The sequence below is a fragment of the Mandrillus leucophaeus genome, unplaced genomic scaffold (genome assembly GCF_000951045.1).
Source record: "Mandrillus leucophaeus isolate KB7577 unplaced genomic scaffold, Mleu.le_1.0 Scaffold319, whole genome shotgun sequence".
Taxonomy (NCBI): Eukaryota; Metazoa; Chordata; class Mammalia; order Primates; family Cercopithecidae; genus Mandrillus; species Mandrillus leucophaeus.
Genome location: NW_012103354.1, coordinates 544,499 through 560,762, shown reverse-complemented (window position 1 = coordinate 560,762; position 16,264 = coordinate 544,499). Strand labels below are relative to the sequence as shown.

At 49.9% G+C, this 16,264-nt stretch overlaps 1 protein-coding gene across 1 annotated transcript in view; it reads left to right on the top strand.

Annotated features, from left to right (window-relative positions):
• Window positions 1-7,005, top strand: part of BEAN1 (brain expressed, associated with NEDD4, 1) — a 32,959-nt gene extending 25,954 nt beyond the window's left edge. Inside the window, exon 4 of the mRNA XM_011987899.1 lies at window positions 6,438-7,005. Within this exon, the coding sequence (XP_011843289.1) occupies window positions 6,438-6,541 (104 nt within the window). The 3' untranslated portion in view covers window positions 6,542-7,005. The remainder of the gene's footprint in view (window positions 1-6,437) is intronic.
• Window positions 7,006-16,264: the final 9,259 nt, after the last annotated feature.

The following is a 16,264-nucleotide window of genomic DNA, read 5'->3' as shown; positions in this document are numbered from 1 at the left end:
GCTTTGGTGCACACACACTAGTGCCCTTCTCACTTAGAGCTTGTGCATGTACACACTTGGCGTCGCACACTCCAGTGCCACTGACACCCCCACTCAACTGTTCCTATCCGCTGATACTAGCGGTATCCTATCCGCTAATACCCACCTGCAGGTTCAAACAGGCTCTGGGTATTAGCAGTGGAGAGACAGTAAGTTTCATCGTCTGAGGAAGTGAATCTTCTGTCCTGGTCTCTGCTTTGCTTGACCCCACACTGCACCTCCTCGGGGCCAGACGAACTCTCTGGAGCCCAGGAATGGCTGCCTAGATCAGGCCGGACATCTCTGGACTTGGGGGCTGGGCAGATCTTTACCCCCAGGGTGGCAGCCCAGTTGTGCCAGCCCAACATGTCTCCAAGAAATCCAAGGTTGCAGGTCCTCAGGCCCTGCCGTCCCCACCTCAGCCATGCCACCACTGACCATCCCCACCAGCATGACTCCTGGGGGCCTGGGGCTGCCTGTCTCTCTTCCACCGCCAGTGGCTGCCTGGTCCACAGCCCACCACAAGGCTGGCACCACCTGAACTGTGTGGTGGAGTAGGAGGGCATCCCTTGAAAAGGACCCTTCACTCCCTGCCACTCTGAGCCTCATTATCCAACTGCAAGAGACAGAAACCCAACTGGAATCTTCATCAGCAAGGAAGAATACTTACTGAATTGTCCAAGTCAAGCATGGCTGGATCCAGAAAGTACAGGAATATGGGCAGGTATGTCATCTCTCTCTGGACGCTGCTGTCTACCACAGCGCCTTCATTCTCCCATCAGAATAAAAGTACGGAAGCCCCAGGTCTACTTTGGTTGGTTCATAATCCAAAACAAAGAGATCCTCTCTCCCCCAGAGAGCAAATACCAAGTCTCAGAGAAAACTGACTGGCCCAGACATGTCCTCATCCCTGACTCTCTGAATGGCTGTGGCTGGGATTAAGGTCTCTGTTGTTTGTTTGTTTGTTTGTTTTTGAGTCAAAGTCTCACCCCGTCTCCCACACTGGAGTGCAGTGGTACGATCTCGGCTCACTGCAACCTCCATCTCCCAGGTTCAAGCAATTCTCCTGCCTCAGCCTCCCGAGTAGCTGGGATTACGAGCACATGCTACTGAGCCCGACTAAATTTTTGTATTTTTAGTAGAGACAGGGTCTCACCATGTTGGCCAGGCTGGCCTTGAACTCCTAACCTCAGGTGATCTGCCTGCCTTGGCCTCCCAAAGTGCTGGGATTACAGGCATGAGCCACCACACCCAGCCGGGATTAGGGCCTCTGGCTGGCTCAGCCTGGGTCATGCCAAAGCAGTCCCTGCAGATCTCCCGTGCCTCCACCTCTCCTCCCTGCCTGCCACTCTGTAGAGGGTGAGGAGGAGGAGCCACATTTGTCTCTCCTGGAATGGGTTTTGCAAAGAAAAGAGGGGAGGAGGCTGGGAGAACTGGAGACACACAGATGAGCAGCCTCTGCCATGTTCCCTTGACAGGGCCAGGCCCTATCCCTCAGATCTCAGTCTGAGCGATGACCCCAAGCCACAGATAGACAAGGAGCTGGACAGTGAGTGAGGGCAGGTGCTGGGGCAGGGTCAGGCAGAGAGTGGTTGCTAAACAGGGCCCATGGCAAACAAAGGAGGAAAGAGCAACAGCCTCCAGCCAGGCCTGGGGGCTCCAGGCTCACTGGACACCATCTTGAGTCTGTGCCAGCTCTTTCCCATGGTGGCCATAGCAGGGCGGGGGCTTAGACCAGAGAGGCCCAGCTCCACTGCCCACTGGCAGAGGCCCCAGCCAGCTGCAGGGAGCCAGTCGAGCTCCACACTGAGGGCAGTCTGTGACTTGTGGACTTACAAGACTCTCCCAAGGAATACACTCACCTACAGTGTATGGTTACACAGTTTTGTTCCTGAAGAGGAACATAAATTCGAGCAAAAAGCCAAGGTATGAATCTACGCAACTGGGCCTGAGACTCCACTCCAGGCACTGACTTCTCCCCAGGACAATCTCACTATGGGCTCCTGCTGCTTCTCCTCCTCCTTACAGCCCTTCCCTTCCTGGGCTGTCCCCAAGGACCTGAGTCATGCCTCCCAGACTAGGGGCCTGGAACTGTGGCCCAAGCTGACTCCTGTCCAGGTGGCGGGCCCAGCACAGAGCCCAGGAGGGTTATGGGGTAGATAATCAGCAGGAACTCCCAGCTCAATTATGAGAGAAATGGTGCTTCCTGCCAGTCACATGTAGACTTGATGACAGTAAGTGCTGAGTTCCAGACATGAGACCCTCTGCCCAGCCAGCATCCCCATCCAGCTCCTCCTCCTCACCCTCTGCAGAGTGGGCACAAGACCCAGGCTCAGTCAGCCAGAGACCCTGTGGCCTCTGAGCTCCTAAGTTCTGCAAGGAACCTGGGAGCTGCTGTGAGTGAAGGCTGAGTATGGGGACCCAGAGGTCTGGTTTCTCTGCTTCTGTCATCAGCTCACCACGTGAACTTGAACCAGGCCTCAGGATCCCCATGTCCCATCAGCCCACCTAGGTCAAAGCAGCCCCTGCAGATCTCCCGTGCCTCCACCTCCCCTCCCTGCCTGCACTGTTCCCAAAGCCAGTCACACTGACAGGCAGAGAGAGCAGATTCTCACGAAGTCAGTCACTCCCCCAAGGACCCAGAAAATGTGAACAATGCAATTACCACCAAATCCAAAACAGTTCAAGGAGGCTGTAGCAATCCAATGGGAATGAGCAAGGCTGACTCCAGCACAAGAGGGCGGGGAAGGGGTGTTTCTAGGCACCATGCCCAGCGTTCTCACCCTCACTGTCTCAGCCACCCTGGGAAAGATGAGGGTGGCTGGCAGTTCACAGGCATGACAGGTTACCCATGAGGGGAACTGGGGACTAAGATGTTCAGAATGAATGTAGTTAGTAAGCAACCAAAACCAATAGAAGAATCCCAGTGTGAGCAGGGTTGGGGGGGCCGGGCCTTAAGAGTGTACCAATTTGTGAAATTTTGGCTATTAACAAGAAAAAAACAAAGGCCATTCCAGGCCTCTCCCCAGGGAACAAATCTGCCTGGGGTCAAAAAATGAGAGAAAAAGAGAGAACCTTGGCCTGGTGATTATACTCTACAACACAACTCAGGGAGGCCAGGTGCAGTGGCTCACACCTATAACCCCAACACTTTGGGAGGCAGAGGTGGGAGGATAGCTTGAGCCCAGGAGTTAGAAAACAGACTGAGCAACATAGTGAGACCTTATCACTACACCCCCAAAAGAAAAAAATTGTTTTATTTAGCCAGATGCTATGGTGTGTGCCTGTAGTCCCAGCTACAGGGGAGGCTAGGACAGGAGGATTGTTTGAGCCCAGGAGGTCAAGGCTGCAGTGAACTATGACTGTGCCACTGCACTCCAGCCTGTGAGTGCTCCAGAGTGACTGTGCCACTCACTCCACAGAGTGAGATCATATCTCAAAAAACAAAAAATAAAAAGAAACAAACAAAAAACTACACTGCTGGCTTTTAAGATGGAGGAAGGGGCCCTGAGCCAAGGAATGTAGGCGGCCTCTAGGAACTGGAAAAAGCAAGGAAATGAATTCTCCCAAAGGAACAAGCCCAGTGAGACTGATTTTGGACCTCGGTCTGACCTTTAAAAGTATAAGATAATAGGCCAGGGGAGGTGGCTCACACCTGTAATCCCAGCACTTTGGGAGGCCGAGGCAGGTGGATTGTCTGAGGTCAGGCGTTCAAGACCAGCCTGGCCAACATGGTGAAACCCCATCTCTACTAAAAAAAAAAAAAAAAAAAAGATACTAAAATTAGCCAGGCATAGTGGCAAATGCATGTAGTCCCAACTACTTGGGAGGGAGGCTGAGGCAGGAGAATTGCTTGAACCCAGAAGGTGGAGGTTGCAATGAGCCAAGATCGTGTCACTGCACTCCAGCCTCAGCAACAAAGCGAGAATCTGTCTCAATAAAATAAAATAAAATAAACCTCTAAATTGATTGAGATAAGCCTCCGACACTTTTCGGTTTACAAAAAACATACCTAAGAATTGGCCACCCAGGGGCAGGAAGCTGGGGTTTCTATCCAGTAACTCTAACCCTGCTGGCCCTTGGTTGGTTGAGGGTTGCCAGCTTCCTGGTGCTTCCAGCCTGTACCGCACACCAGCAGAGCATGCCTCTGGGGACATCCGGATGGGATGGTGGTATAGAAAGATGCTGGTGCTGATGTGCCTGGCCCTCATTTTTTGTGGGGCCGGGGGACAAGGAAAACACAAATCCTGACCCAGGCCCTGCTCCACCGGGAGGGGCCCGGTCACCCTGCAATCTCAGCCTTTCAGAGTGACAAGCACTGGCAAGGCCTGGCTGCACATAGCTTTATCTTTTGCTAGCACAACTTCCTCCTTTGCTTCCAGATTGGGCGTTGGAGCAGGACAGAGGCAGGACCCATCTATTCCTCCAAGTGCCCAGCCTAGGACAGGACTCTCTCCTCCATATCCAGCTCCCTCGGAGCCACCATGAACAGGCCCCAATCCCCAGGCCCAGGCGAAGCTGCTCTGGGCGAGACCCTCCTGGGTGACCTCATCAGCTACTACCGGGAGAGGGCAGGGGAGGGCCGGCTCACCCACAGGGCCAGCTGGCTCCTGGGAAAGGGGGGCCCTCCATGGCTGTGTCTGCCAGAGTAAGTGGCCCTTCCTCTGGGTGGCTGCTGTTGTGGGGGTCCCAGTCCTGTCAGCCCTGTCCCAAAAGTCGGCCCCGAGCTGGTGCGTGCACTAGAGTTCCTGGAGCTGATCTCCGTCAACCTGCTTCTGTTTCCCTGGAGGAAGGAAATCAGGTCCCTGAAGGTAGGCACTGCCACACGTCTGAGCAAGGGGGGTTCAGGCAGGGGTTGGGGCTCTGCCTCTGGGGAAACAGCATGCCCATCATACCCACTGACTTCAGTCCCATTTCAGTTTAAGAAACTGAGGGCTCAAGAGACAGACGCAACTCATCTGTGGTCAACAGCTAGCAAGTGACACAACTGCTCCTAGCCACGAGATCAGCGGTCCCCAACCTTTTTGGCACCAGGGACCAGTTTCGTAGAAGACAATTTTTCCACAGACAGGGTGGAGGGATGGGGGTGGGGTTGGTTTCGGGATGAAACTCTTCCACCTCAGACCATCAGGCATTAGATTTTCATTAGGAACATGCAACCTAGATCCCTCTCATGCACAGTTCATAATAGGGTTCCCACTCCTGTGAGAATCTAATGCCACTGCTGATCGTGACAGGAGGCGGAGCTCAGGTGGTAATGCTTGCTTGCCCACCACTCACCACCTGCTGTGGGGCCAGGTTCCTAACAGACCACAGACTAGTACTGATCCAAGGCCTGGGGATTGGGGACCCCTGCACTGGACTGTACTGCCTCTCCAAGGAAAGATGAACCAAGGAGCTCATAATAAACAAGGAGAGGAGTTGGGCTTTGGAGATCTAACGGAGAGGTTTTTTTTGTTGTTGTTTTTCGTTTTGTTTTTGAGACAGAGTCTCGCTGTCACCAGGCTGGAGTACAGTGGCGTGATCTTGGCTCACTGTAACTTCCACCTCTCAGGATCAAGCGATTCTCCTGCCTCGGCCTCCCAAGTAGCTGGGATTACCGGTGCCCACCATCACACCCGGCTAATTTTTGTATTTTTAATAGAGATGAGATTTCACTATGTTGCCCAGGCTGGTCTCAAACTCCTGACCTGAAGTGATCTGCCTGCCTCAGCCTCCCAAAGTGCTGGGTTTACAGACGTGAGCCATCGCACTCGATCCCTACCAGAGAGTTTTAATCTCTTCCTGCTCCAGGCCCTGACTGCTAGGCTGGGAGGTGGGATACCTAGAGCCTTACCCCAGCTCAGTCACTATCTTTCTGCATTTTTTTTGTTCGTTTTTTGTTTGTTTGAGATGAAGTCTCACTCTGTGGCCCAGGCTGGAGTGCAATGGTGCCATCTCAGCTCACTGCAACCTCCACCTCCTGGTTTCAAGTGATTCTCCTGCCTCAGCCTCCCAAGTAGCTGGGATTACAGGCACCCACCACCGCACTAAAAATAATCTTCTTGTATTTTTAGTAGAGACAGGGTTTCACCGTGTTGGCCAGGCTGGTCTCCAGCTCCTGACCTCAGGTGATCCACCCGCCTTGGCCTCCCAAAGTGCTGGGATTACAGGCATGAGCCACCACACCCAGCCATTTTGTGTGTCTTTGGACAGATCCTGTTTTGTCTTTGAGCCTCAGTGTACCCCTCTGTAAAAGGGGACAGAGGATAACGTGATCATGGACCAGGCTTTCCTTTGACCAAATGCCCTCATCCACGTGCTTCTCAGGAGCCCCTGGTGTCCCTCGGCACCAGCCCTTGATCCTGCCTGGCCTGGCCCCTCTCAGCCACTCTGCTGAGGCCTATCCCACTCCTAACAAGCTCCCTTGTCTGTTCTAGATGTACACTGGGAGCTTTACCTACTGGGTGTGATCTGTGCTTTCCAGACACACAGTGGACACCATCCTGGGCAGGCTGGGCTACACGACCACCTTGGAGTCTGAGTTCTCACTGGTCCAGGCCATCAGTAAAGAGGATGTCAAGCAGATGGTGTTCAAGATCTTCCTGGCGAGGGTCTCATGTGAGGCCGTTCTTAGAACTATGGGCACACGGGTGCTTGAGCTGGGCACAGAGAAACTTGCCAGGCCCCACAGCAGGCACAACTCAGAGAAAAGGCTGGGGAAGCCCTGCAGCTGCCTCGAGGGGGTTCAGCCAGGCCCAGGTTGTGGGGGACCATAGCAAGGTTCCTCAGAAGGGGTGGGATCCGAGAGGGCCCTGGGAGAGGGCACTGCTGACCAGAGATCTCTGCCCATGGCTCTGAGCCCATCTGAGGTCTCAACAGCCCCCAACAGCATCCCCAACAGCTCCCCAGTCCCCTGGGGCCCCCAGTGCCATACCAGCACATGCTCGGACAGTGAGGAGGTCCTGCCTTGCTTCAGTGACCCTGTCTTATACTGGATGCCCTGGTTTCCCAAGGACATTTTCCTGAGAAGCCTGAAGGGAAACCAACTCCCAGGCCTAGCCCTGGCCCCTGGCCCTTCCTCGGGTGACGTGGTCACCGCCTCAGGGTGCAGCAGGGAGCAGTCCCTGGACTCAGATGCAGTTCTTGAGAGCAGAGAAGTCACCATTCTCAGCCAGCTCTGCCCAACACCAGGTCCCCAATCTCCAGGGTAGTCCTTAGACCAGAAGCCACAAGTATAGCTGGAGCTGGCCAGCCCCAGAACAGACGCCGCACCTCCCAGCACCTCTTCAGAGAGGAATGAGCTCTGAGTGCTCCCCTACCTTCTGGGCCCCTCAACTCCTGCAGGCCATCCTAGAGGCATCCCGCGCCCTGGGGTGGAGGAAGATGGACAACTAGGGCCTCTCATGGGGCCAGCGTCAACTGGTGATGATGTCAGCCCAGAAAGTGGAGTCACTCCGCTCCGGAGGTCTACCCAGGCTCCCCTGCATGGATGAGAGTCCCCCAACACCCACTATACCCCCCAGTGGGGGCTGGTGACACCAGTTCGCACCCAAAGACACCATCCCAGCAATGGCTGAGGGAGTAATCTCTGGCTGGTACAGGGCAGGCACCCTGAATAAGCAAATAACTCTCACTGCAATGTCCACCAGGAAGTGACTGCTGGGAAAGGTGCTAGACCTGGGATCATGGCACGGGTGGAGAAGCAGGGCACAGGGGAAGAGTGGCCAAACCTATGGCTTGCTTGTGAGGCATAGTAGCCAATCTGCTAACCCCAAAAACTCTCAAATTCCAGCCCTGCCATCGATGACTTGCGTGACCTTGGGCAACTCACTCCACCTCTCTGAGCCTCATTTTCCTCATCTGTAAAGTGACTATGGTCAGACGTCTTCCCAGGAGGCTGGGAAGAGTTAGTGAGGTGAGGTGTGCTCAGAGCCCATTAGAGACCGACCCAGAGAAGGGTCCCTCCCTTTAGGCTTTCTGTCCCCTTCATGTCCCAGCTCAGTTGTGTGACCCTGGGTAAGTCATCCTGCAGCTCTGAGCAGCTGCTTCCCTCAGCAGCCTTCAGACCCATTCCACCAGTCACAGTGCAAATAAAGAGGGCAGAGATGTGTAGACAACTGGATGTGTAGTACACCCTTAATTCATCTAGGATCCACTATTGGCCTCCCTTTTCTCTCGGCTAATTTGTTGGGAGCTCAGGGTCAGCTCTCATGCCTGCTCTCCAACCAGGAGTGGGGGCACCCCCTCTACCTGCCATCTCCTGCCCCTTTATGTACACATATACATGCACACATGCACACAAGTGGGTACATTCAGCACGGCACATGCATATACACATGTCCTTAGTCATTCCTCATTGAGATCCCAACAGAGGGCATCCTCCTCCAACCAGGGGCTTCTCTATGCGGTGGCAGGTGTCACTAATCCAGGGACGGCCTCTCGGGCTTCCCATCTGTGAAATGGGAAACATTAAATAGGTGAAGGTCCCTTCAGGGTGCAAAGCAGGTGTGTAATAAATGTTGGTACCTGCCTTTGCTGTCCCTGAAACTGAGCATATAACCACACCACTTTCAGTCCTTAAGACCAAGATAAGGCCTCAGGCTGGAAGGATTTTAAAAGCTTTGGCTCCACCTCCATCCAAGTCAGAGAGAGTTGTCCACTAAGATAGCCCCTACACAGGCTTTTTGAGACACAAATCAGGAAGCAGTATGCACTGGGCAGCACAGGGCACGCTGGTTAATCACCCACTCATCCATCCAACCATCCATCCATCCCTGCCTTCCATCCTCCCTCCCTCCCTTGATCCTTCCTTCCCTCCATCCAACTGTCCATTCATCCCTGCCTCCCACCTCTCTCCTGCCCTTGATCCTTCCTTCCTTCCTTCCTTCCTTCCCTTCCTTTCCTTCCTTCCTGCCTGCCTTCCTTCCATCCAACCATCCATCCATCCATCCCCACCTCCCACCCTCGCTCCCTCGATCCTTCCCTCCTTCCTTCCTTCCTTCCTTCTATCCAGCCAGCCATTCATCCATGCAACCATCCATTCATCCATCCATCCATCCATCCATCCTAATCACTTAGCACAGCATCTGGTAGCCCACAGCCAAGCTGGAGAGCTGTCAGGGTGTAGAGCATTATGGGGAAAGTGAGGGAGCCACACCCCAGCCACAAGCCTCCATCAGGAACATCAAAAACAAGTAGGGCCAGGTGCGGTGGCTCATACCTATAATCCCAGCACTTTGGGAGGCCAAGATGGGAGGATCACTTGAGCCCAGGAGTTTGAGACCAGCCCGGACAACATAGCAAGACCTTGTCCCTATAAAAAAAATATTTTTAAATCAGCCAGCCATGTAGTCTCAGCTACTCAGGAGGCTGAGATGGGAGGAATGCTTGAGCCCAGGAGCTCAAGGCAGGAGTGAGCCATGATTACACCACTGCACTCCAGCCTGGATGACAGAGTGAGACCCTGTCTCTTAAAATAAAAATAAATAAATGGGGGGGAAAAAAAAAGAACAGGCTGATCGGGAGGCAGAACAGGTCAGCAATCTCAGGAGAAAGATGAGGCAAGAGGCTGCATCGGAACCACGACAGCCACTCCAAGGCACATCCCCCAGGGCACCTGACCTGCAGCAAAGGAGCCTGGGAGAGCAACTTAGGCCAAGGATTCCAGGGGCAGGAAAGGCGAGCTAATTATTTTTCATTTTTATTCATTCTTTTCTGACCATTAACATAATAAGCATGCTTATTCCAAACCAAAACAGAACTTTTGCTCACTTCACTAAGCCTGCCCCTCCCACATTCCCCATCTGGGTGAAAGAGTCCATCATCCACTCACTCACTCCAATCCAATGCAGACATCATCCCTGACTGACATCTCTCTCTCTCCTCTCTCTCTCCTCCTCCCCCCGCTCTCTCTATCACATCCTTCATCCAATTCCTAGCTCCTCTCTTTCACAAGAGAGTCTGAATCCAACCCCTTCCCACCTCCTTCCACAGTAATCAAATTCACCATCGTCTCTCACTCACGTCCCTGGAGGCTGCCAGCCTTCTGCAGCCTGTGCTCCACCCAAATGCTGAAGGATTCTGTTAAAACCTACATTAGGGCTCTGCATGGTGGCACATGCCTGTAATACCAGCACTTTGGGAAGCTAAGGTGGGAGGATTGCTTGAGTCCAGGATTTTGGGACCAGCCTGGGCAACATAGAAAGACTCCATCTCTATATATTTAAAAATAATAATAATAAAATAAAAATGTTTTAAAAAAAAAACCCTACATTTGATCATGATCCTCATGTGTTCAGTTCCCTCCAGGGGTACCTGAGGCCATATCAAGTCCCAGGCTCAGCCTCTCACTTCCCCTCTGAACTCATCTCAGGTCCCTTCCTCAATGTCCACTGTAGCCAAAGCCACCCTGGCTTCTGCAAGGTTCTGGAACATGCTGAGCCTGGCCCTATTCCCAGCTTCTGCACAGACTGTTCCCTCTGCTCTGTCTCCCTACCCCACCCTGCCATGTTCTCTTTCTTGTTATTCACATCTCCCCTTAAACGTCACCTTCTCAGAGAGGCCCCCTCTGACCAACCCTCTCTCTATCACATCAGCTTAGTTTAATTTTCTGCACAAAGATTTGAACTCATGTATTCATTTTCCATTTCCCCCCATTAGAAGATAAACTCCATGAGAGTTAAACTTCATCTTGTCTCATTCACCATTATTTCCAAGGATCCATCATATTAAACCATCAAATGAGCAGAAAACTTAAAAAGTACAGATGAATATGAAAACAAAAGCAAACATTACTATAATTTCCACCATTCAGAGATACCCAACATCATCAGATTCCTGCAATTCCTCCCAGTCTTTTTTCTATATATGCATATATTAAACATTTGGGATTATAATATTTACAGTGTTGTGCTCTGCCTTTATTTCCATTGAAGGGCGTTATTCTAACTAATTTTAGACCGAGAGAAAAGTTGTAAAATAGTACAAAGAACCTCCTTCCACTCCTGGCCCTGCTTCTCCTGAAGCTGACATCTTATGTAACCATAGTATAATGATCACGAAATTAATATTGATACAATGTTATTAACTATACTACAAACATTATTTAAGTTTCCCCAGTGTTCCATTAATATCCTTTCTCTACTCCAGGAGCATATACAGGATCCCACATTGCACCGAAGTTGACATCTTATGTAACCATAATATAACGATCAAGAACAGGAAATTAATATTGATACAAATGTTATTAACTATATTACAAACATTATTTAAGTTTCCCAGTGTTCTATTAACATCCTTTCTCTATTCAGGAGCCTATCCAGGATCCCACATTGCATTTGCATATTTTCCTTTGTCTCCTCCAGTCTATAATAGTTCTTCAGTTTTTTCCCTGTCTAACATGACCTTGGTGCTTTTAAAGAGCTTTTTCCAATCAGTTATTTTGTTGAATGGTCCTCCATTTGGGTTTGTCTGGTGCTTTCTTATTACTGGAGTCAAGTATGCATTTCTGGCAAGGATACCACACCAAAAAAAAAAAGATACTGCCAGGCACAATGGCTCACACGGTAATCCCAGCACTTTCAGAGGCCAAGGCAGGTAGATCACTTGAGCTCAGTTAGAGTCTAGCCTGGGCAACATGACAAAAGCCCTACTCTACAAAAAATACCAAAAATTATCCAGGCCTGGTGGCATGCACCTGTAGCCCCAGCTCCCCAGGAAGCTGAGGAGGATCATCTGAGCCCAGGAGGTCAAGGCTGCAGTGAGCTGTGATTGTGCCACTGTATTCCAGCCTGGGTGACAGAGCAAGACCCTGTCTCAAAAGAAAAAAAAAAAATGATGCTGTCCTCAATGCGTCTTCGTAAAGGCTTCATGATGTCACTACATCTTATTACCTTGATCACTTATTAAGCTGGTGTCTATGGGGTTGCCATCTCCACTGTCAAATTAGTTACTTTCTTTCCCTTTTTACTTTATAAATAATATTGCGGAAAACAGAAACTATGCAAATCTTGTTTCTCCTCAAACTTCTGTCCACTAATTTTAGTATCGACAGGTAAATCTTGTGTGTGTGTGTATATATATATGTGTGTATATGTGTGTGTGTGTGTGTATATATATATTTTAGGCAGTCTCGTTCTGTCGCCCAGGCTGGAGTGCAATGGCACGATCTCGGCTCACTGCAAGCTTCACCTCCCAGGTTCACGCCATTCTCCTGCGTCAGCCTCCAGAGTAGCTGGGACTACAGGCGCCTACCACCATACCCAGCTAATTTTTTTGCATTTTTAGTAGAGACGGGGTTTCACTGTGTTAGCCAGGATGGTCTGGATCTCCTGACTTCATGATCTACCCACTTCGGCCTCCCAAAGTGCTGGGATTACAGGCATGAGCCACCGCACCTGGCCTGTGATATTTTTAACTGTGGTGTTTGTGTAATGGCAAGTCTCTGTTTCTCTCTTGCCTTTTATGTGTATTAACTGGAAATCTATTATAAGGAAGCACTCCCTTTCTTCCCTGTTTATTTCTTCAATTGTTTATTTATAGCAGCATGGATTCATGGATATTTATTTTAGTCTATGTGTTAGAATCCAATACTATCGTAATTTATTTTTTCCTCAAACTGTTCCAGCTTTGGCCATTAGGAACTTCAGGCAAGCTCCATTCCCTTGACATGGTTTCATCACCCCCGACCCCCCTGCACCTTCTTTCTAGCACCACAAGATATTCCAGGCTCATCTTGTCATTCCCCTGTGGCATCCCTGGAATCAACCACATCTCCTAGGAGCCCTGGTTCCTTTTACAGGAGAATGATGTTTAGAGACCAAGAACTGGGTACCAGGTGTGCTCACTGTTACTGGGTGCCATTGCTTCTAGACCCACTCAGGACAGAGCTAGGAAACACAGGTATGTGTACTAAGCACACATAAACATACACACAGATCTATATTTCTGTATCCATCTATATATAATTTTATTTATTATTTATTTAGAGACAGGCATTTGCTTAGTTACCCAGGCTGGAGTGCAGTGGTACAATCACAGCTCTCTGCAGCCTTGAACCCCTGGACTCAATCTATTCTCACACCGCAGCCTCCCAAGTAGCTGGGACTACAGGCACACACCATCACACCTGGCTAATTTTTGTATTTTTTGTAGAGACGGGGTTTTGCCATGTTGCCCAGGCTGATCTCTAACTCCTGGGCTCAAGCAATTCACCTGCCTTGGCCTTCTGAAGTGCTGGGATTACAAGGGTGAGCCACTAGAGCCTAAAATTTTAAAATCATGAGTTTAGACTGACATCTCCTATTCTAACACAGCACCACAGGGTTTATTCTAGCCCCCTCTCTATTATTTATAACCTCTTTCACTAACAATAAGAAATCCAGCCCTCATAGTCCACAATCTATTTACTTGTTTGTTCAACTTTAGTATACATAGTTTCAGAATCACTAACCTATACTCCTGTGAGAAACAGCTTTTTTTTTTTTTGCCCATTGCAACCTCTGCCTCCTGGGTTCAAGCAATTCTCATGCCTCAGCCTCCCGACATAGCTGGAATTACAGGCGTGTACCACCACACCTGGCTAATTTTTGTATTTTTAGTAGAGATAGGGTTTCACCATGTTGGCCAGGCTGGTCTCTAACTCCTGACTTCAGGTGATCCACCCACCCTGACCTCCCAAAGTGCTGGGATTACAGGTGTGAGCCACCATGCATGGTCGAGAAACACTTTTAATAACTATACTATAACTTTTATGTTCAGAAATTTTTGCCTTTACTCTTACCATATCCAGTAAAGATACTGTTTTCCATAGTTATATGTTAGTTCTGTTCTTTCCTGCCCCTTCGGTATGGTTATGTTACTCACCTGTGGTATAGTGGAATTCATCTTGTTTTCTGTTTTCCCTACATCCTGGTTGCTCTTATTTATTTTGGCAGTATGTGAAAGGTATGTGAAACATTGCTGTATCACAGTATGTAACAGTCACAGTTATAGAAAAAGACATTTCAGGCTGGGCACAGTGGTTCACTAATCCCAGCCCTTTGGGAGACCAAGGCGGGCATGTCACCTGAGGTCAGGAGTTTGAGACCAGCCAGGCCAACCTGGGGAAACCCCGTCTCTACTAAAAGTACAAAAATTAGCCAGGCATGGTGGCACACACCTGTAATCCCAGCTACTCAGGAGGCTGAGGCATGAGAATCACTTGAGCCCGGGAGGCGGAGTTGCAGTGAGCCGAGAACACACCACTGCACTCCAGCCTGGGCGACAGGTAAGACCCTGTCTCAAAAAAATAAAAATAAAAAGATATTTCAGAGAAGTTTCATTCCCTTCTCATCCCTGTAGCCCAGTCCCATCATTTCCTTCTTTCCAGCCTTTTCCCACCAACTTATTTTGTCTCTGGGTGTCCTTCCTATATTTCCTTTGCATCTGTTTATTTTCTTCTATCGCTTTTTTTTTTAATTTATTTTTCGAGATGGAGTTTCATTCTTGTTGCCCAAGCTAGAATGCAATGGCGTGGTCTCGGCTCACTCCAGCCTCCACCTCCTGGGTTCAAGTGATTCTCTTGCCTCAGCCTCTCAAGTAGCTGGGATTACAGGCACCCACCACCACGCCTGGCTAATTTTTTTGTATTTCTAGTAGAGATGGGGTTTCGTCATGTTGCAGGGTGGTCTTGAACTCCTGACCTCAGGTGATCCACCCACCTCCCAAAGTGCTGGGATTATAGGCATAAGCCACCGCACCCAGACTCTCTACTTTCTAATACAAAGTATCTATAGCAAACTATAGATACTCATTTGGGCATTGCTTTTTTCATATAACTTTATGTCCTAGAAATTATTTCATATCTATTCAGAGATCTTCCTCATTCTTCTGTACAGCTGCATAGTACTCCATCATGTGAATGGAAAATAGTTTACTTAACCACTCTCTTATATATGCATCTTTAGATTGTTTCCAATATTTTGTAATGATTAACTATCTCCCAGGACACCTGTGTTCCACAGAGCCCAGAGCCCAGTCTAGTAAACAGAAAAAGAAGAAGAAACACAGAAAGAAATTCAAGACAGCGTCTGTGGACAGCAGTAAATGGCAATACCCATTCTGGATTCCATGACATAGGCTTTCTCTTAGCTTCTGTTTAATAATAGCTTCTGCCAAGTTCACTGTCTTATGTAAACTAGAGGAACACAAAATTCACTCCAGCCTTAGGGAAGCTGAGGGGATGGGATTATTAGGAAAAGAAAGTGTGTGCCAGTAACCCTGAGGCCTTCAGTGAGTAATTCTGGCCAAGTCCAGAGCAGCCAGGGATGTATTATTACTATTCCATTCTGAACAATGGATGACTGACATTGGCAAGAGCTTGTCAATTATTTTAATAACTAACTCTTCAGGGTGGAGAGGGCCAAGGAGATGGGTGTTCCTCATTCCACACATACTTGAACACTTGAGGGAGCTCCCCACCCCAGGGCTCTAGGAAAACAGAAGTGATTCAGATTCCATAGTACCCTGTGGGTAGACAGGTTTCAGGACCACCTTTTACCTGCTCTGAGGTTTAAATGGCACCACCGTCCCAGGTCTAATGGTGTGAGTCTGCAGGAAGATTGTTCTGACTGATATATTCCCCAGGTGGGGGGGACACTTCTCATCTAGGTGAAGAGCTCCTACGGAAATGAAAGGGGCAGAAAGAGAAAGTGAAAGGCAAAAACAAGCTGGGTAATGTTTCCAGAGGTCCACATTCACTCATTTGTAAATTCGGTCACTCATGTCATTGGAACAAGGACAAGGTGGTTTCATTCTTCACAGGGTTAGGCCTTGCAAGGGACATTATGGTGTGGGATGGGGATAGTGAGGGTGAGGATGAGGGTGGGATGACATGGGAGCAGAGGGGAGAGGGAGGTGAGGCCCAGAGGACTCCGCAGCGCTGATGCCAGATCATGTGACCGGTTCTGCGGGTGGGCACTGCCCTCTTGCCTTTCCCCCACCTCCCAGGGCCTCTAGCAAAGCCTTGTAGGAACCTTCCAACTTATCTTAGTTATGCCTTGGAAAGGGACATTATCAGCATCTGGATTACGGTGTGGATGGGGAGCAGTGGGCTCTGATGCCAACCGTGGCCAGAGCAGGAGCTCCAGGCACCATCCTGGACAGTCAGGCCCTGGAAGAAGGAAGCCAGGAGCCAAGAGGTGGAACCAAAAGAGAAAGGTGGGAAGAGCCTGGGACCCCGATGGCCCCTAAGCCACCACAAAGCCCGAGACCACCCTGCTACACA